Source organism: Panulirus ornatus, chromosome 40, assembly GCF_036320965.1.
Source record: "Panulirus ornatus isolate Po-2019 chromosome 40, ASM3632096v1, whole genome shotgun sequence".
In the NCBI taxonomy this organism is placed as follows: Eukaryota; Metazoa; Arthropoda; class Malacostraca; order Decapoda; family Palinuridae; genus Panulirus; species Panulirus ornatus.
The window spans coordinates 16423141-16444798 of NC_092263.1; the positions used below are offsets into that span (position 1 = coordinate 16423141).

The 21658-nt window shown below is 41.1% G+C and overlaps 1 protein-coding gene across 2 annotated transcripts in view; it reads left to right on the forward strand.

Annotated features, from left to right (window-relative positions):
- The first annotated feature begins 303 nt into the window (after positions 1-303).
- The window catches only part of LOC139761479 (uncharacterized), a 57938-nt gene continuing 36583 nt past the window's right edge, over positions 304-21658 (forward strand). For both annotated transcript variants that reach the window (XR_011715522.1, XM_071685733.1), the window contains exons 1-4: positions 304-483; positions 6002-6157; positions 12423-12630; positions 12899-13284. Coding sequence is in view for 1 of the 2 variants with exons in the window: in XM_071685733.1 (XP_071541834.1) it covers positions 6002-6157; positions 12423-12630; positions 12899-13284 (750 nt within the window). In the remaining variant the exon portion in view is untranslated. The remainder of the gene's footprint in view (positions 484-6001; positions 6158-12422; positions 12631-12898; positions 13285-21658) is intronic.

Genomic DNA, 21658 nt, shown 5'->3' on the forward strand with positions numbered 1-21658 from the left:
TCTTTTTTATTTTCATATAACATTTCTGCCTTAAAGAATCTGGTCTACGAACACCTTAGAAGCCCTAATTGATTTCTATTTTTATTTGTTTATTCTTTCCGCCTACGATGACATTTGACGAGGAATTTGTTGCTTCATGTCGATCATTGCGTATATATGCCATGATTCAACAACTTGCGCAAGATAGTGCATCTACCACTAGTTCTCCACATCCATAAAGATGTCATCAATCTGTGGGTGAGGTTGTGCGTGGAACACACCCACCATGTTAGTTGAGACTTTATTCAACAGATGGCAACACCTGTCCTCATGTTGACAACTTACTGTAAACAACAAACACTAGCAAGAGTACCCACAGAAGAAGATGAAAGTTGAGGTGTTTTGTCCACTGCCTTAGACTCTCAGAACTGGCATGTATATATATGTAACTATATATGTATACGTCAGCACTCAAGTGTCACAGCAGCCCTCAATATCAATGAGGTTTGTGTTTGTTATATAATGTTGGGGAAGGTAATGGTCCTTAACCACAAGGTGAAAAATAAATGGGACTTAAAAACAAATAGGATTGATAGCTAGTAATTATGTTATTTATGTAAATGGATGAACAATTTGCCAATTAACCGTGGTACACACACACACACATTGTGTATATATATATATATATATATATATATATATATATATATATATATATATATATATATAAATATATGTATATATATATATATATATATATATATATATATATATATATATATATATATATATATATATTCCAGCGGGGGACTGGAAATCCTCCCCTCTTGTTTTTTTTTAATTTTCCAAAAGAAGGAACAGAGAAGGGGGCCAGGTGAGGATATTCCCTCAGAGGCCCAGTCCTCTGTTCTTAACGCTACCTTGCTAATGCGGGAAATGGCGAATAGTTTGAAAGAAAGAAAGAAATATATATATATATATATATATATATATATATATATATATATATATATATATATATATATATATATATATATATATATATAAGTGTAGTAAATAAATAAGATACCACAGGAACAATTTACATGACTCCTAGTGCTAGCCTGGACCTTTCTAAAGGCTCCTATAGTTCAAGGCCTCATCACTTTTAGTGAAAGGAAATTGTAAACTCCTTTGGTGTGAGAAATACAAAGCTATGTTTATGATGATATTGCTTTGCTAGAGGCTACTTTTCACTCATGGAGTTTCTTGTGAGGTGAGGTGATGCCAGGAATGGATGAAGGCAAGCAAGTATGATTATGTACATATATATATATATATATATATATATATATATATATATATATATATATATATATATATATTTTATTTTTTTTTATTATACTTTGTCGCTGTCTCCCGCGTTTGCGAGGTAGCGCAAGGAAACAGACGAAAGAAATGGCCCAACCCCCCCCATACACATGTATATACATACGTCCACACACGCAAATATACATACCTACACAGCTTTCCATGGTTTACCCCAGACGCTTCACATGCCTTGATTCAATCCACTGACAGCACGTCAACCCCGGTATACCACATCGCTCCAATTCACTCTATTCCTTGCCCTCCTTTCACCCTCCTGCATGTTCAGGCCCCGATCACACAAAATCTTTTTCACTCCATCTTTCCACCTCCAATTTGGTCTCCCTCTTCTCCTCGTTCCCTCCACCTCCGACACATATATCCTCTTGGTCAATCTTTCCTCACTCATTCTCTCCATGTGCCCAAACCACTTCAAAACACCCTCTTCTGCTCTCTCAACCACGCTCTTTTTATTTCCACACATCTCTCTTACCCTTACGTTACTCACTCGATCAAACCACCTCACACCACACATTGTCCTCAGACATCTCATTTCCAGCACATCCATCCTCCTGCGCACAACTCTATCCATAGCCCACGCCTCGCAACCATACAACATTGTTGGAACCACTATTCCTTCAAACATACCCATTTTTGCTTTCCGAGATAATGTTCTCGACTTCCACACATTCTTCAAGGCCCCCAGAATTTTCGCCCCCTCCCCACCCTATGATCCACTTCCGCTTCCATGGTTCCATCCGCTGCCAGATCCACTCCCAGATATCTAAAACACTTTACTTCCTCCAGTTTTTCTCCATGCAAACTTACTTCCCAATGGACTTGACCCTCAACCCTACTGTACCTAATAACCTTGCTCTTATTCACATTTACTCTTAACTTTCTTCTTTCACACACTTTACCAAACTTAGTCACCAGCTTCTGCAGTTTCTTACATGAATCAGCCACCAGCGCTGTATCATCAGCGAACAACAACTGACTCACTTCCCAAGCTCTCTCATCCCCAACAGACTTCATACTTGCCCCTCTTTCCAAAACTCTTGCATTCACCTCCCTAACAACCACATCCATAAACAAATTAAACAACCATGGAGACATCACACACCCCTGCTGCAAACCTACATTCACTGAGAACCAATCACTTTCCTCTCTTCCTACACGTACACATGCCTTACATCCTTGATAAAAACGTTTCACTGCTTCTAACAACTTGCCTCCCACACCATATATTCTTAATACCTTCCACAGAGCATCTCTATCAACTCTATGATATGCCTTCTCCAGATCCATAAATGCTGCAGACAAATCCATTTGCTTTTCTAAGTATTTCTCACATACATTCTTCAAAGCAAACACCTGATCCACACATCCTCTACCACTTCTGAAACCACACTGCTCTTCCCCAAGCTGATGCTCTGTACATACCTTCACCCTCTCAATCAATACCCTCCCATATAATTTACCAGGAATACTCAACAAACTTATACCTCTGTAATTTGAGCACTCGCTCTTATCCCCTTTGCCTTTGTAGAATGGCACTATGCACGCATTCCGCCAATATTATCCCTGGGGATAGGGGAGAAAAAATACTTCCCACATATTCCCTGCGTGTCGTAGAAGGCGACTAAAAGGGGAGGGATCGGGGGGCTGGAAATCCTCCCCCTCATTTTTTTTTCATTTTTCAAAAGAAGGAACAGAGAAGGGGGCCAGGTGAGGATATTCCCTCAAAGGCCCAGTCCTCTGTTCTTAACGCTACCTCGCTAATGCAGGAAATGGCGAATAGTATGAAAAAAAAAAATTATATATATATATATATATATATATATATATATATATATATATATATATATATATATATATATATATATACATACATACATACATACATACATACATAATGTTCAACCAGCTCTTAAGTACATTTTAACTGCTTCAGTTTTTGTTATATTTTTGTCTGGCTTCATTCCATTGGCAGTCTAACTATATTATCAGCCTCTACTTGAAGGAAAAGTCTAGTTTAGCACCGCATTGCTACAATCTTTGAATATTGAATGATTTTGTTCTTTAGTGCTGATATAGTGTTAAGAAAACATAAAGTTTCGGAGCATGGATTTGTACTGTACATTATATTATTTTTTTTTTTATTATACTTTGTCGCTGTCTCCCGCGCTTGCGAGGTAGCGCAAGGAAACAGACGAAAGAAATGGCCCAACCCCCCCCCCCATACACATGTATATACATACGTCCACACACGCAAATATACATACCTACACAGCTTTCCATGGTTTACCCCAGACGCTCCACATGCCTTGATTCAATCCACTGACAGCACGTCAACCCCGGTATACCACATCGCTCCAATTCACTCTATTCCTTGCCCTCCTTTCACCCTCCTGCATGTTCAGGCCCCGATCACACAAAATCTTTTTCACTCCATCTTTCCACCTCCAATTTGGTCTCCCTCTTCTCCTCGTTCCCTCCACCTCCGACACATATATCCTCTTGGTCAATCTTTCCTCACTCATTCTCTCCATGTGCCCAAACCACTTCAAAACACCCTCTTCTGCTCTCTCAACCACGCTCTTTTTATTTCCACACATCTCTCTTACCCTTACGTTACTCACTCGATCAAACCACCTTACACCACACATTGTCCTCAAACATCTCATTTCCAGCACATCCATCCTCCTGCGCACAACTCTATCCATAGCCCATGCCTCACAACCATACAACATTGTTGGAACCACTATTCCTTCAAACATACCCATTTTTGCTTTCTGAGATAATGTTCTCGACTTCCACACATTCTTCAAGGCCCCCAGAATTTTCGCCCCCTCCCCCACCCTATGATCCACTTCCGATTCCATGGTTCCATCCGCTGCCAGATCCACTCCCAGATATCTAAAACACTTCACTTCCTCCAGTTTTTCTCCATTCAAACTCACCTCCCAATTGACTTGACCCTCAACCCTACTGTACCTAATAACCTTGCTCTTATTCACATTTACTCTTAACTTTCTTCTTCCACGCACTTTACCAAACTCAGTCACCAGCTTCTGCAGTTTCTCACATGAATCAGCCACCAGCGCTGTATCATCAGCGAACAAAAACTGACTCACTTCCCAAGCTCTCTCATCCCCAACAGACTTCATACTTGCCCCTCTTTCCAAAACTCTTGCATTTACCTCCCTAACAACCCCATCCATAAACAAATTAAACAACCATGGAGACATCACCCACCCCTGCCGCAAACCTACATTCACTGAGAACCAATCACTTTCCTCTCTTCCTACACGTACACATGCCTTACATCCTCGATAAAAACTTTTCACTGCTTCTAACAACTTGCCTCCCACACCATATATTCTTAATACCTTCCACAGAGCATCTCTATCAACTCTATCATATGCCTTCTCCAGATCCATAAATGCTACATACAAATCCATTTGCTTTTCTAAGTATTTCTCACATACATTCTTCAAAGCAAACACCTGATCCACACATCCTCTACCACTTCTGAAACCACACTGCTCTTCCCCAATCTGATGCTCTGTACATGCCTTCACCCTCTCAATCAATACCCTCCCATATAATTTACCAGGAATACTCAACAAACTTATACCTCTGTAATTTGAGCACTCACTCTTATCCCCTTTGCCTTTGTACAATGGCACTATGCACGCATTCCGCCAATCCTCAGGCACCTCACCATGAGTCATACATACATTAAATAACCTTACCAACCAGTCAACAATACAGTCACCCCCTTTTTTAATAAATTCCACTGCAATACCATCCAAACCTGCTGCCTTGCCGGCTTTCATCTTCCGCAAAGCTTTCACTGTACATTATATTGAAAAATATTAGATAAGGTGATTTTAGTAGATCCTGGAAAATGTGAGATTAATTGTAGAATGTTAAAGAACTGCACTTGTAAAAATCAACAGAATTTACCAAAACATTATCAAACATTGTTAGCACTTTAGATGTTCAGGATTCTTGTTGAAAAGTACCAGTCTCCCAGAACTGACACTGGTGCAGATGGTGTGAGAAGCAATTGAATTAGATGTTGATATATTTCTGCCATCATTTCAGCTACTACATGAGATTTTTTTTTAGTTCTTTTGATTTCTTATAAGTGTTTAAGCTGCTGTTTAGTAAGATTGAATTTATCTGATGGTTTTGGGTGGGGGAAATCACAAAAATTAGTGATTTATTATAGAAATGTAGGTCAGAATTATTCAAAAGGCATCAAAAATAATGTCAACTAAACCAAACTTAACCTGACAAACCTAACCTAACCAAGCATAACAAAATTTAGCTAACTTAGCACGACAAATGTAACATGAAAATTGTTGGATTTCCAAAACCATATTGATACCAATTTTAAATGGCCATAGATGATTTTACTCCTGAGGAGTTTGTTAATCTTGTATTATTCAGTTCTTGTTCAGGAAAGCAGTTTTTTATCAATAGAATTATTGGATGCTTAGTTCATAAAACTAGTAGATACTTAAGACTGATATCTAAGTTGTTCATTTAATAATTAATTAAGGGAATATTTCAAACAATTATTTTTACCTCGTAAATATGTTTGAGGTATGCTTTTGAAGCTGATTATGGTAATTTGAATCGTTAAAATCTTTTTATATTTCAGATGGAAGAGCCAGGGAGCTCAAGATGGGCCCTGGTTATCCGTGATGATGGTGAAGCCAGCGTTGTTCCCCTCTCTGATGTGCCTGTCATACAGCAGGAAGGAGTGGGCGTGGCTGACAAAAATCCTACTGTTATTGTTTTGCAGACACAGGAGCAAGTAATGACTTTGTAACACTTTTTCTATTGTTAACCAACTTATTGAGTCCTTCAGCTAATGTCTTGAATTTTTGTTCTTACAAAAATTATTCATATACAGAGTAATCTGATCATATATTTGTCACATGTGTTATATGTATTTAAGGTTAAGTATGTACCATTCTTGTTTGAGGACAATGTGTGGTGTGAGGTGGTTTGATCGAGTAAGTAACGTAAGGGTAAGAGAGATGTGTGGAAATAAAAAGAGCGTGGTTGAGAGAGCAGAAGAGGGTGTTTTGAAATGGTTTGGGCACATGGAGAGAATGAGTGAGGAGAGATTGACCAAGAGGATATATGTGTCGGAGGTGGAGGGAACGAGGAGAAGAGGGAGACCAAATTGGAGGTGGAAAGATGGAGTGAAAAAGATTTTGTGTGATCGGGGCCTGAACATGCAGGAGGGTGAAAGGAGGGCAAGAAATAGAGTGAAGTGGAGTCATGTGGTATACAGGGGTTGACGTGCTGTCAGTGGATTGAAGCAAGGCATGTGAAGCGTCTGGGGTAAACCATGGAAAGCTGTGTAGGTATGTATATTTGCGTGTGTGGACGTGTGTATGTACATGTGTATGGGGGGGGGGGGGGGTTGGGCCATTTCTTTCGTCTGTTTCCTTGCGCTACCTCGCAAACGCGGGAGACAGCGACAAAGTATAAAAAAAAAAAAAAAAAAAAAAAAAAAAAATGTACCATTCTGTTTCTTGTTTTCTCAGATTTCTCCAGACCTCTAATCAGTTGGATTTTTCGTCTAGCTCCCTAATTTGCCTATTATTTGATGGTGTCTGATGACATGCATTTTGCTTAGTTGTAGGAAGTAAAAAATTTTTAGTCTTGAAACTTATGATCATGATTAATAAATAAATTGGATATAGAAACTCACAGTAAAACTAAAATACTTTATTAAACTTTGGTTAATTCTCTGTAAATGAGTTAAGGTGATCTTATGTCCATTACCAGTCATTAATTACAAAGCTCAATAACTACTGTCAAGTACATGTCTAAGGATGACTTACAGATAATGCTGACATACAAATAAAAAGACCAACATGCAAGTAACAGCTGACACTCTACACAATCCCTGCGACCACCCTCTTCTAGCTGAACCTTTCATGTAAACTAAAGGTGTGGTTTGAGGCTCCCTCATTTATACTGCAATGATAGGGGGAGGCAGGAAGGATAATAAGAAGTAGGGAACCAGGGTGAGCCTGTAGTGCTCACTTCAGGAAATGCTAGAATGCCAACAGTCCATGTGTGGGTTGAGTAAAAAAAAAAAGAGCTACCTGGGTTAGACGAGTGCATCTTGACAACTATGAAACATGTCATGCCACATGTGTAGAAAAATTACAATAGAAATGATTGTATGATTTCACAAAGCCATGTGATTATCTGAGTATCATCTTCCTTCTATTCACCATAATTCCTTATTTATTTTATTTATTTTACTTTGTTGCTGTCTCCCGCGTTAGTGAGGTAGCGCAAGGAAACAGACGAAAAAATGGCCCAACCCACCCACATACACATTATATACATACACGTCCACACACGCAAATATACATATCTATACATCTCAATGTACACATATATATACACACACACACCTATACATATATATATACCTGTACATAATTCATATTGTCTGCCTTAATTCATTCCCATCACCATCTCGCCACACATGGAATAACAACCCCCTCCCCCCTCATTTGTGCAAGGTAGCGCTAGGAAAAGACAACAAAGGCCCCATTCGCTCACTCTCAGTCTCTAGCTGTCATGTAATAATGCACCGAAACCACAGCTCCCTTTCCACATCCAGGCCTCACAGAACTTTCCATGGTTTACCCCAGATGCTTCACATGCCCTGGTTCAATCCATTGACAGCACGTCGACCCCGGTATACCACATTGTTCCAATTCACTCTATTCCTTGCACGCCTTTCACCCTCCTGCATGTTCAGGCCCCGATCACTCAGAATCTTTTTCACTCCATCTTTCCACCTCCAATTTGGTCTCCCACTTCTCCTTGTTCCCTCCACCTCTGACACATATATCCTCTTGGTCAATCTTTCCTCACTCATTCTCTCCATGAGACCAAACCATTTCAAAACACTCTCTTCTGCTCTCTCAACCACACTCTTTTTATTTCCACACATCTCTCTTACCCTTACATTACTTACTCGATCAAACCACCTCACACCACATATTGTCCTCAAACATCTCATTTCCAGCACATCCACCCTCCTGTGCACAACTCTATCCATAGCCCACGCCTCGCAACCATACATCATTGTTGGAACCACTATTCCTTCAAACATACCCATTTTTGCTTTCCAAGATAATGTTCTCGACTTTCACACATTCTTCAAGGCTCCCAGAATTTTCGCCCCCTCCCCCACCCTATGATTCACTTCCGATTCCATGGTTCCATCCACTGCCAGATCCACTGCCAGATATCTAAAACACTTCACTTCCTCCAGTTTTTCTCCATTCAAACTTACCTCCCAATTGACTTGACCCCCAACCCTACTGTACCTAATAACCTTGCTCTTATTCACATTTACTCTTAACTTTCTTCTTTCACACACTTTACCAAACTCAGTCACCAGCTTCTGCAGTTTCTCACATGAATCAGCCACCAGCGCTGTATCATCAGTGAACAACAACTGACTCACTTCCCAAGCTCTCTCATCCACAATAGACTGCATACTTGCCCCTCTTTCCAAAACTCTTTCATGCACTGCCCTAACAACCCCATCCATAGACAAATTAAACAACCATGGAGACATCACACACCCCTGCCGCAAACCTATATTCACTGAGAACCAATCACTTTCCTCTCTTCCTACATGTACACATGCCTTACATCCTCGATAAAAACTTTTCACTGCTTCTAACAACTTGCCTCCCACACCATATATTCTTAATACCTTCCACAGAGCATCTCTATCAACTCTATGATATGCCTTCTCCAGATCCATAAATGCTACATACAAATCCATTTGCTTTTCTAAGTATTTCTCACATACATTCTTCAAAGCAAACACCTGATCCACACATCCTCTACCACTTCTGAAACCACACTGCTCTTCCCCAATCTGATGCTTTGTACATGCCTTCACCCTCTCAATCAATACCCTCCCATATAATTTACCAGGAATACTCAACAAACTTATACCTCTGTAATTTGAGCACTTACTCATATCCCCTTTGCCTTTGTACAATGGCACTATGCATGCATTCCGCCAACCCTCAGGCACCTCACCATGAATCATACATTCATTAAATAACCTTACCAACCAGTCAACAATACAGTCACCCCCTTTTTTAATAAATTCCACTGCAATACCATCCAAACCTGCTGCCTTGCCGGCTTTCATCTTCCGCAAAGCTTTTACTACCTCTTCTCTGTTTACCCAATCATTTTCCCTAACCCTCTCACTTTGCCAACCACCTCGACCAAAACTCCTTATATCTGCCTCTCTATCATCAAACACATTCAACAAACCTTCAAAATGTTCACTCCATCTCCTTCTCACATCACCACTACTTGTTATCACCTCCCCATTACCCCCCTTCACTGAAGTTCCCATTTGCTCCCTTGCCTTATGCACTTTATTTACCTCCTTTCAAAACATCTTTTTATTCTCCCTAAAATTTTATGATACTCTCTCACCCCAACTCTCATTTGCCCTCTTTTTCACCTCTTGCACCTTTCTCTTGACCTCCTGCCTCTTTCTTTTATACATCTCCCACTCATTTGCATTTTTTCCCTCAAAAATCGTCCAAATGCCTCTCTCTTCTCTTTCACTAATAATCTTACTTCTTCATCCCACCACTCACTACCCTTTCTAATCAACCCACCTCCCACACTTCTCATGCCACAAGCATGTTTTGTGCAAGCCATCACTGCTTCCCTAAATACATCCCATTCCTCCCCCACTCCCCTTACCTACTTTGTTCTCTCCTTTTTCCATTCTGTACTGTCTCTCCTGGTACTTCCTCACACAAGTCTCCTTCCCAAGCTCACTTACTTTCACCACTCTCTTCACCCCAACATTCTCTCTTCTTTTCTGAAAACCCCTACAAATCTTCACCTTTGCCTCCATAAGATAATGATCAGACATCCCTCCAGTTGCGCCTCTCAGCACATTAACATCCAAAAGTCTCTCTTTCACGTGCCTATCAATTAACACATAATCCAATAACGCTCTCTGGCCATCTCTCCTACTTACATTTGTATACTTATGTATATCTCGCTTTTTAAACCAGGTATTCCCAATCACCAGTCCTTTTTCAGCACATAAATCTACAAGCTCTTCACCATTTCCATTTACAACACTGAACACCCCATGTATACCAATTATTCCCTCAACTGCCACATTACTCACCTTTGCATTCAAATCACCCATCACTATAACCCAGTCTTGTGCATCAAAACCACTAACACACTCATTCAGCTGCTCCCAAAACACTTGCCTCTCATGATCTTTCTTCTCATGCCCAGGTGCATATGCACCAATAATCACCCATCTCTCTCCATCAACTTTCAGTTTTACCCATATCAATCTAGAATTTACTTTCTTACATTCTGTCACATACTCCCACAACTCCTGTTTCAGGAGTAGTGCTACTCCTTCCCTTGCTCTTGTCCTCTCACTAACCCATGACTTTACTCCCAAGACATTCCCAAACCACTCTTCCCCTTTACCCTTGAGCTTCGTTTCACTCAGAGCCAAAACATCCAGGTTCCTTTCCTCAAACATACTACCTATCTCTCCTTTTTTCTCATCTTGGTTACATCCACACACATTTAGCCACCCCAATCTGAGCCTTCGAGGAGGATGAGCACTCCCCGCGTGACAACTTCTTCTGTTTCCCCTTTTAGAAAGTTAAAATACAAGGAGGGGAGGGTTTCTGCCCCCCACTCCCGTCCCCTGTACTCGCCTTCTACGACATGTGAGGAATGAGTGGGAAGTATTCTTTCTCCCCTATCCCCAGGGATACTCCTATAGTAAGTAAACTTAAATCATTATGGAATGCATTCACTGCATTTCCTTTATACATCACTACAATAACCATTTCCATGAGATCCTTTGGCACAATGCTTTCATTTTATGTTTTGTCTCTATACATAGAACAATGAGAGTGGAATAAATACCACAGATTGCAAGTGGCCTATTTATAAACATTAAGTTTGTGGGAAAGAGGAAAGTAATTTTGTATCAAGTGTCCCTCTGCTTTGCACACTTCCTTTTGCTTTATCCACTCCAAGGGCTTGCCTTACTTTGCTTTCTGTAATGCAGTCCTCTCCCTCATTGGGCTCCATGATTGTAGAACTCTTTACCCATATAGTCTCTGAAAAAAAAATCCAACAATTGCCATTTTAGATAAGGCTTTCATGTGTCAGGTTTTATATGTGGATCAAATCCTATTACAGCACTTGCTTATGGTGAGCAATATGTATGTCTGGCAGCATATTACAGTCTTAGAAAAGAGGTGACATATTTTGCCACCTCAGTTACCCTGTGGTATTGAGAGTGGAGGAATTCAACTTTTCTCTCTGTCTGTGTGTTTAGTTATATTTTTGTAAATTCTGTTGTGGGTGATATTTTCTTCTACCATTAACTAACCATGAGCCCTAAGAAGTTGTCCCAGGAATAAAAAGGCCTGTGTTCTTTCTTGTTGGTAAGAAAATTTGTCCACAAGTGAGACTTTAAGATGGACTAACAAGGCTGTGTTCACCATCTGGAGTTTCTTCTTCTTCTTCTTCTTCTTCTTCTTCTTCTTCTTCTTCTTCTTCTTCTTCTTTCTTCTTCTTCTTCTTTCTTCTTCTTTTCTGAAGTTTTCCCTTCCCAGGTAACTGATAACCTGATAGGCATAGAATTGTCAACACCTTAGTTACTTTTTCTTTCTCACATAGGCATATCCTGCTGAATATCTGCTTTGTTTAATGTCTGCAGTGTGTGTTATCCTTGCTTCTTTTACATAACAAAATGGAGGAGGGGATAACTAGTATTCAGCTAAGCCATGGCATTATCTGGTTGAGTGGATTAAACTTAGCTGATAAATGTCAAGTGCTTGATAGCAATCTGTAGAAGTGAATACTCTAGTAGTCAGTCTGACTTCCCAGTTTTAAGAAATTTGTGCTGTCATTTTGCTTAGACAGGTCATAGGTATTTGTGTTTGAAGTTTATACATTGTTAACTTTGAAAGTCTCTCCAAAGTGTATTTTCTTATCTTAAGGATGAACCAACAAGTGGATCTACAGTTGGATCTAACATCACTGAAGATGTTACTGAGGGTCATGGAAGACATGAGGGATGTAGAACCAGTGCTGAAAATGTCACAGACATCATAAGCCTCTCAGGAGACCAGGTGGACAGCTCAGTTGATCATCTTGGGGGTGCTGTCATTACGATTGCTGATGCTTCACAGACACTCTCTTCCATTGGTAAACATGTCACCCTTGCAGACTGAATGATATTGATGATTCCTTGAATTTGTGATTAAAATTTACAATTATTTTTAGTCTTCATGGCTTGCATGGTGCTTAAATATGTGTGAGACAGCAGTGAAATACGATATGAAGGTAGGTAATGTAACAGATTCTCAGGGAACTGGGTGTCTCTTTCCTTTGTTTGTAGTTGGTGTTGGGTTTAAGGACCCTAGGTCTCCTAAATTGCACCTCCTAAATTGCTCTTTTCTCTTTTGAATTCCAGGTTCTCATTCTGTGGAAAATATTCAGATCAGTGTACTTACACATGAGGAAACAACACATACTACTGACACTGATGAATTGAAGAAAGATATTTTGGAAAGCTGTAAAGCCAATGAAAGTGCAAGGATCAGCAGAGCTTATTCTCTTGGCTCTGCAAAGAATGAGAAAGTATTATCATCTGATACATATGGTAATGGAAGTAACATCAAGATTCTCACAAACAAACATGAAGAGAGGATACCTGATGCAACTGAAGAAGAAAGATTAGAGTATTTTGGATATGAAATGGTTGTTAATAAAGACTATATACAAGAACAAAAGGAGGATTTTTGTACAAGTGTAAATAGATGGACCAAAAAGTTAGCATGTTCTGATGACTTGGTTGAGGTGAGTCTCTGTCTCTCTCTCTCTCTCTCTCTCTCTCTCTCTCTCTCTCTCTCTCTCTCTCTCTCTCTCTCTCTCTCTCTCTCATACTTAATGAAATAAATGGGAGGTGAGTACTGGTTTCAGGAGTATGTTTTCAGATGCAAGAGAAATTTAGATACAAATGCAAGTAATATTTGATGGTTATATTTTTGAAAGGGGCGTAAAAGTGTATGCTATGGTTGACCCATTAGGTGTGATTAGATTATCTAAAGCTAGTTCTGCTGATACTGAGCATGGCTTTAAATTGTTAGTCCCTGGCATTTGATAGTTTAGAATGGTGCAGCATGTGTGGAGTTTACATACGGATATAGTGTGGAAGTAATAAGCTGATAGGAGATATGTTGTCATGGAGGGATTATTGATAACCTAAAAGTACTAGATAAAATGAGAGAGACACATGTATAGAATACCTAATGAATTTTTTTGGGATGAAATTACCATAGAGGACAAAATAAATAGGAATGATGATTGAGGAATGAGGCTTTTTCTTCATATTCTAGTGCTGCCTTGGAGATGTGGGAGATGGTAACGCGGGAAATGACAAATAAAAAATATGATTGATATATATATATTTTTTTTTTTTGCCGCTGTCTCCCGCGTTTGTGAGGTAGCGCAAGGAAACAGACGAAAGAAATGGCCCAACCCACCCCCATACACATGTATATACATACGTCCACACACGCAAATATACATACCTACACAGCTTTCCATGGTTTACCCCAGACGCTTCACATGCCCTGATTCAATCCACTGACAGCACGTCAACCCCGGTATACCACATCGATCCAATTCACTCTATTCCTTGCCCTCCTTTCACCCTCCTGCATGTTCAGGCCCCGATCACACAAAATCTTTTTCACTCCATCTTTCCACCTCCAATTTGGTCTCCAACTTCTCCTCGTTCCCTCCACCTCCGACACATATATCCTCTTGGTCAATCTTTCCTCACTCATTCTCTCCATGTGCCCAAACCATTTCAAAACACCCTCTTCTGCTCTCTCAACCATGCTCTTTTTATTTCTACATATCTCTCTTACCCTTACGTTACTTACTCGTTCAAACCACCTCACACCACACATTGTCCTCAAACATCTCATTTCCAGCACATCCATCCTCCTGCGCACAACTCTATCCATAGCCCACGCCTCGCAACCATACAACATTGTTGGAACCACCATTCCTTCAAACATACCCATTTTTACTTTCTGAGATAATGTTCTCGACTTCCACACATTCTTCAAGGCTCCCTGGATTTTTGCCCCCTCCCCCACCCTATGATCCACTTCCGCTTCCATGGTTCCATCCGCTGCCAGATCCACTCCCAGATATCTAAAACACTTTACTTCCTCCAGTTTTTCTCCATTCAAACTTACCTTCCAGTTGACTTGACCCTCAACCCTACTGTACCTAATTACCTTGCTCTTATTCACATTTACTCTTAACTTTCTTCTTTCACACACTTTACCAAACTCAGTCACCAGCTTCTGCAGTTTCTCTCATGAATCAGCCACCAGCGCTGTATCATCAGCGAACAAAAACTGACTCACTTCCCAAGCTCTCTCATCCCCAACAGACTTCATACTTGCCCCTCTTTCCAAACCTCTTGCATTCACCTCCCTAACAACCCCATCCATAAACAAATTAAACAACCATGGAGACATCACACACCCCTGCCGCAAACCTACATTCACTGAGAACCAATCACTTTCCTCTCTTCCTACACGTACACATGCCTTACATCCTCGATAAAAACTTTTCACTGCTTCTAACAACTTGCCTCCCACACCATATATTCTTAATACCTTCCACAGAGCATCTCTATCAACTCTATGATTTGCCTTCTCCAGATCCATAAATGCTACATACAAATCCATTTGCTTTTCTAAGTATTTCTCACATACATTCTTCAAAGCAAACACCTGATCCACACGTCCTCTACCACTTCTGAAACCACACTGCTCTTCCCCAATCTGATGCTCTGTACATGCCTTCACCCTCTCAATCAATACCCTCCCATATAATTTACCAGGAATACTCAACAAACTTATACCTCTGTAATTTGAGCACTCACTCTTATCCCCTTTGCCTTCGTACAATGGCACTATGCATGCATTCCGCCAATCCTCAGGCACCTCACCATGAGTCATACATACATTAAATAACCTTACCAACCAGTCAATAATACAGTCACCCCTTTTTTAATAAATTCCACTGCAATACCATCCAAACCTGCTGCCTTGCCGGCTTTCATCTTCCGCAAAGCTTTTACTACCTCTTCTCTGTTTACCAAATCATTTTCCTTAACCCTCTCACTTTGCACACCACCTCGACCAAAACACCCTATATCTGCCACTCTATCATCAAACACATTCAACAAACCTTCAAAATACTCACTCCATCTCCTTCTCACATCACCCCTACTTGTTATCACCTCCCCATTTGCGCCCTTCACTGAAGTTCCCATTTGCTCCCTTGTCTTACGCTTTTTATTTACCTCCTTCCAGAACATCTTTTTATTCTCCCTAAAATTTAATGATACTCTCTCACCCCAACTCTCATTTGCCCTCTTTTTCACCTCTTGCACCTTTCTCTTGACCTCCTGTCTCTTTCTTTTATACATCTCCCACTCAATTGCATTTTTTCCCTTCAAAAATCGTCCAAATGCCTCTCTCTTCTCTTTCAGTGGTTTTGATGCACGAGACCGGGTTATAGTGATGGGTGATTTGAATGCAAAGGTGAGTAATGTGGCAGTTGAGGGAATAATTGGTATACATGGGGTGTTCAGTGTTGTAAATGGAAATGGTGAAGAGCTTGTAGATTTATGTGCTGAAAAAGGACTGGTGATTGGGAATACCTGGTTTAAAAAGCGAGATATACATAAGTATACGTATGTAAGTAGGAGAGATGGCCAGAGACCGTTATTGGATTACGTGTTAATTGACAGGCGCGCGAAAGAGAGACTTTTGGATGTTATTGTGCTGAGAGGTGCAACTGGAGGGATGTCTGATCATTATCTTGTGGAGGCTAAGGTGAAGATTTGTATGGGTTTTCAGAGAAGAAGAGTGAATGTTGGGGTGAACAGGGTGGTGACAGTAAGTGAGCTTGGGAAGGAGACTTGTGTGAGGAAGTACCAAGAGAGACTGAGTACAGAATGGAAAAAGGTGAGAACAATGGAAGTAAGGGGAGTTGGGGAGGAATGGGATGTATTTAGGGAATCAGTGATGGATTGCGCAAAAGATGCTTGTGGCATGAGAAGAGTGGGAGGTGGGTTGATTAGAAAGGGTAGTGAGTGGTAGGATGAAGAAGTAAGATTTTTTTTTTTTTTCCGCTGTCTCCCGCGTTTGCGAGGTAGCGCAAGGAAACAGACAAAAGAAATGGCCCAACCTTTCCCTATACACATGCATATACATAACTCCACACACGCAAATATACATACCTACACAGCTTTCCATGGTTTACCCCAGACGCTTCACATCCCCTGATTCAATCCACTGACAGCACGTCAACCCCAGTATACCACATCGATCCAATTCACTCTATTCCTTGCCCTCCTTTCACCCTCCTGCATGTTCAGGCCCCGATCACACAAAATCTTTTTCACTCCATCTTTCCACCTCCAATTTGGTCTCCCACTTCTCGTTCCCTCCACCTCCGACACATATATCCTATTGGTCAATCTTAACTCACTCATTCTCTCCATGTGCCCAAACCATTTCAAAACACCCTCTTCTGCTCTCTCAACCACGCTCTTTTTATTTCCACACATCTCTCTTACCCTTACGTTACTTACTCGATCAAACCACCTCACACCACACATTGTCCTCAAACATCTCATTTCCAGCACATTCATCCTCCTGCGCACAACTCTATCCATAGCCCACGCCTCGCAACCATACAACATTGTTGGAACCACTATTCCTTCAAACATACCCATTTTTGCTTTCCGAGATAATGTTCTCGACTTCCACACATTCTTCAAGGCTCCCAGGATTTTCGCCCCCTCCCCCACCCTATGATCCACTTCTGCTTCCATGGTTCCATCCGCTGCCAGATCCACTCCCAGATATCTAAAACACTTTACTTCCTCCAGTTTTTCTCCATTCAAACTTACTTCCCAATTGACTTGACCCTCAACCCTACTGTACCTAATAACCTTGCTCTTATTCTCATTTACTCTTAACTTTCTTCTTTCACTCACTTTACCAAACTCAGTCACCACCTTCTGCAGTTTCTCACATGAATCAGCCACCAACGCTGTATCATCAGCGAACAACAACTGACTCACTTCCCAAGCTCTCTCATCCCCAACAGACTTCATACTTGCCCCTCTTTCCAAAACTCTTGCATTCACCTCCCTAACAACCCCATCCATAAACAAATTAAACAACCATGGAGACATCACACACCCCTGCCGCAAACCTACATTCACTGAGAACCAATCACTTTCCTCTCTTCCTACACGTACACATGCCTTACATCCTCGATAAAAACTTTTCACTGCTTCTAACAACTTGCCTCCTACACCATATATTCTTAATACCTTCCACAGAGCATCTCTATCAACTCTATGATATACCTTCTCCAGATCCATAAATGCTACATACAAATCCATTTGCTTTTCTAAGTATTTCTCACATACATTCTTCAAAGCAAACACCTGATCCACACATCCTCTACCACTTCTGAAACCACACTGCTCTTCCCCAATCTGATGCTCTGTACATGCCTTCACCCTCTCAATCAATACCCTCCCATATAATTTACCAGGAATACTCAACAAACTTATACCTCTGTAATTTGAGCACTCACTCTTATCCCCTTTGCCTTTGTACAGTGGCACTATGCATGCATTCCGCCAATCCTCAGGCACCTCACCATGAGTCATACATACATTAAATAACCTTACCAACCAGTCAATAATACAGTCACCCCCTTTTTTAATAAATTCCACTGCAATACCGTCCAAACCTGCTGCCTTGCCGGCTTTCATCTTCCGCAAAGCTTTTACTACCTCTACTCTGTTTACCAAATCATTTTCTCTAACCCTCTCATTTTGCACACCACCTCGACCAAAATATATATATATATATATTTTTTTCTTTTTTTGCTTTGTCGCTGTCTCCCGCGTTTGCGAGGTAGCGCAAGGAAACAGACGAAAGAAATGGCCCAACCCACCCCCATACACATGTATATACATACGTCCACACACGCAAAATACACATACCTACACAGCTTTCCATGGTTTACCCCAGACGCTTCACATGCCCCGATTCAATCCACTGACAGCACGTCAACCCCGGTATACCACATCGCTCCAATTCACTCTATTCCTTGCCCTCCTTTCACCCTCCTGCATGTTCAGGCCCCGATCACACAAAATCTTTTTTACTCCATCTTTCCACCTCCAATTTGGTCTCCCTCTTCTCCTCGTTCCCTCCACCTCCGACACATATATCCTCTTGGTCAATCTTTCCTCACTCATTCTCTCCTTGTGCCCAAACCATTTCAAAACACCTTCTTCTGCTCTCTCAACCACGCTCTTTTTATTTCCACACATCTCTCTTACCCTTACGTTACTTACTCGATCAAACCACCTCACACCACACATTGTCCTCAAACATCTCATTTCCAGCACATCCATCCTCCTGCGCACAACTCTATCCATAGCCCACGCCTCGCAACCATACAACATTGTTGGAACCACTATTCCTTCAAACATACCCATTTTTTCTTTCCGAGATAATGTTCTCGACTTCCACACATTCTTCAAGGCCCCCAGAATTTTCGCCCCCTCCCCCACCCTATGATCCACTTCCGATTCCATGGTTCCATCCGCTGCCAGATCCACTCCCAGATATCTAAAACACTTCACTTCCTCCAGTTTTTCTCCATTCAAACTCACCTCCCAATTGACTTGACCCTCAACCCTACTGTACCTAATAACCTTGCTCTTATTCACATTTACTCTTAACTTTCTTCTTCCACACACTTTACCAAACTCAGTCACCAGCTTCTGCAGTTTCTCACATGAATCAGCCACCAGCGCTGTATCATCAGCTAACAACAACTGACTCACTTCCCAAGCTCTCTCATCCCCAACAGACTTCATACTTACCCCTCTTTCCAAAACTCTTGCATTTACCTCCCTAACAACCCCATCCATAAACAAATTATACAACCATTAAAGTTGTTATAGAATTAAAAACTTTCTGGAGAATCCATTCATATTGGTATCCATGAGAAAGCGTTTTAGTATATTTTATATTATTTATTTTTTTTTTTATTATACTTTGTCGCTGTCTCCCGCGTTTGCGAGGTAGCGCAAGGAAACAGACGAAAGAAATGGCCCAACCCCCCCATACACATGTATATACATACGTCCACACACGCAAATATACATACCTACACAGCTTTCCATGGTTTACCCCAGACGCTTCACATGCCTTGCTTCAATCCACTGACAGCACGTCAACCCCGGTATACCACATCGCTCCAGTTCACTCTATTCCTTGCCCTCCTTTCACCCTCCTGCATGTTCAGGCCCCGATCACACAAAATCTTTTTCACTCCATCTTTCCACCTCCAATTTGGTCTCCCTCTTCTCCTTGTTCCCTCCACCTCCGACACATATATCCTCTTGGTCAATCTTTCCTCACTCATCCTCTCCATGTGCCCAAACCACCTCAAAACACCCTCCTCTGCTCTCTCAACCACGCTCTTTTTATTTCCACACATCTCTCTTACCATCACGTTACTCACTCGATCAAACCACCTCACACTACACATTGTCCTCAAACATCTCATTTCCAGCACATCCATCCTCCTGCGCACAACTCTATCCATAGCCCACGCCTCGCAACCATACAACATTGTTGGAACCACTATTCCTTCAAACATACCCATTTTTTCTTTCCGAGATAATGTTCTCGACTTCCACACATTCTTCAAGGCCCCCAGGATTTTCGCCCCCTCCCCCACCCTATGATCCACTTCCGCTTCCATGGTTCCATCCGCTGCCAGATCCACTCCCAGATATCTAAAACACTTCACTTCCTCCAGTTTTTCTCCATTCAAACTCACCTCCCAATTGACTATATATATATATATATATATATATATATATATATATATACATATATATTTCATAATACTTTGTCACTGTCTCCCGTGGTAGCAAGGTAGCACAAGGAAACAGACGAAAGCATGGCACACACATATGTATACCTATACTTACGTATTTTATTATTTTATTTTGCTTTTTCGCTGTCTCCCGCGTTAGCGAGGTAGTGCAAGGAAACAGACGAAAGAATGGCCCAACCCACCCACATACACATGTATATACATACACGTCCACACACGCAAATATACATACCTATACATCTCAACATATACACATATATATATATACACACACACAGAGATATACATATATACACATGTACATAATTCATACTATCTGCCCTTATTCATTCCTGTTGCCACCCTGCCACACATGAAATGACAACCCCCTCCCCCTGCATGTGCACAGGGTAGCGCTAGGAAAAGACAACAAAGGTCTCTAGCTCTCATGTATAATGCACCGAAACCACGGCTCCCTTTCCACATCCAGGCCTCACAAATATATATATATCTTTCTTTCATTCATACTATTCGCCATTTCCCACATTAGCGAGGCAGCACCAATGTTCCTTCTTTTGGAGATTTTGGAAAACTCATAATATAAAGTGTGTGAAAGAAGAAAGTTAAGAGTAAATGTGAATAAGAGCAAGGTTATCAGGTACAGTAGGGTTGAGGGTCAAGTCAATTGGGAGGTAAGTTTGAATGGAGAAAAACTGGAGGAAGTAAAGTGTTTTAGATATCTGGAAGTGGATCTGGCAGCGGATGGAACCATGGAAGCAGAAGTGAATCATAGGGTGGGGAAGGGGCGAAAATCCTGGGAGCCTTGAAGAATGTGTGGAAGTCGAGAACATTATCTCCGAAAGCAAAAATGGCTATGTTTGAAGGAGTAGTGGTTCCAACAATATTGTATGGTTGCGAGGCGTGGGCTATGGATAGAGTAGTGCGCAGGTGGGTGGATGTGCTGGAAATGAGATGTTTGAGGACAATATGTGGTGTGAGGTGGTTTGATCGAGTAAGTAATGTAAGGGTAAGAGAGATGTGTGGAAATAAGAAGAGCGTGGTTGAGAGAGCAGAAGAGGGTGTTTTGAAATGGTTTGGGCACATGGAGAGAATGAATGAGGAAAGATTGACCAAGAGGATATATGTGTCGGAGGTGAAGGGAACGAGGAGAAGTGGGAGACCAAATTGGAGGTGGAAAGATGGAGTGAAAAAGATT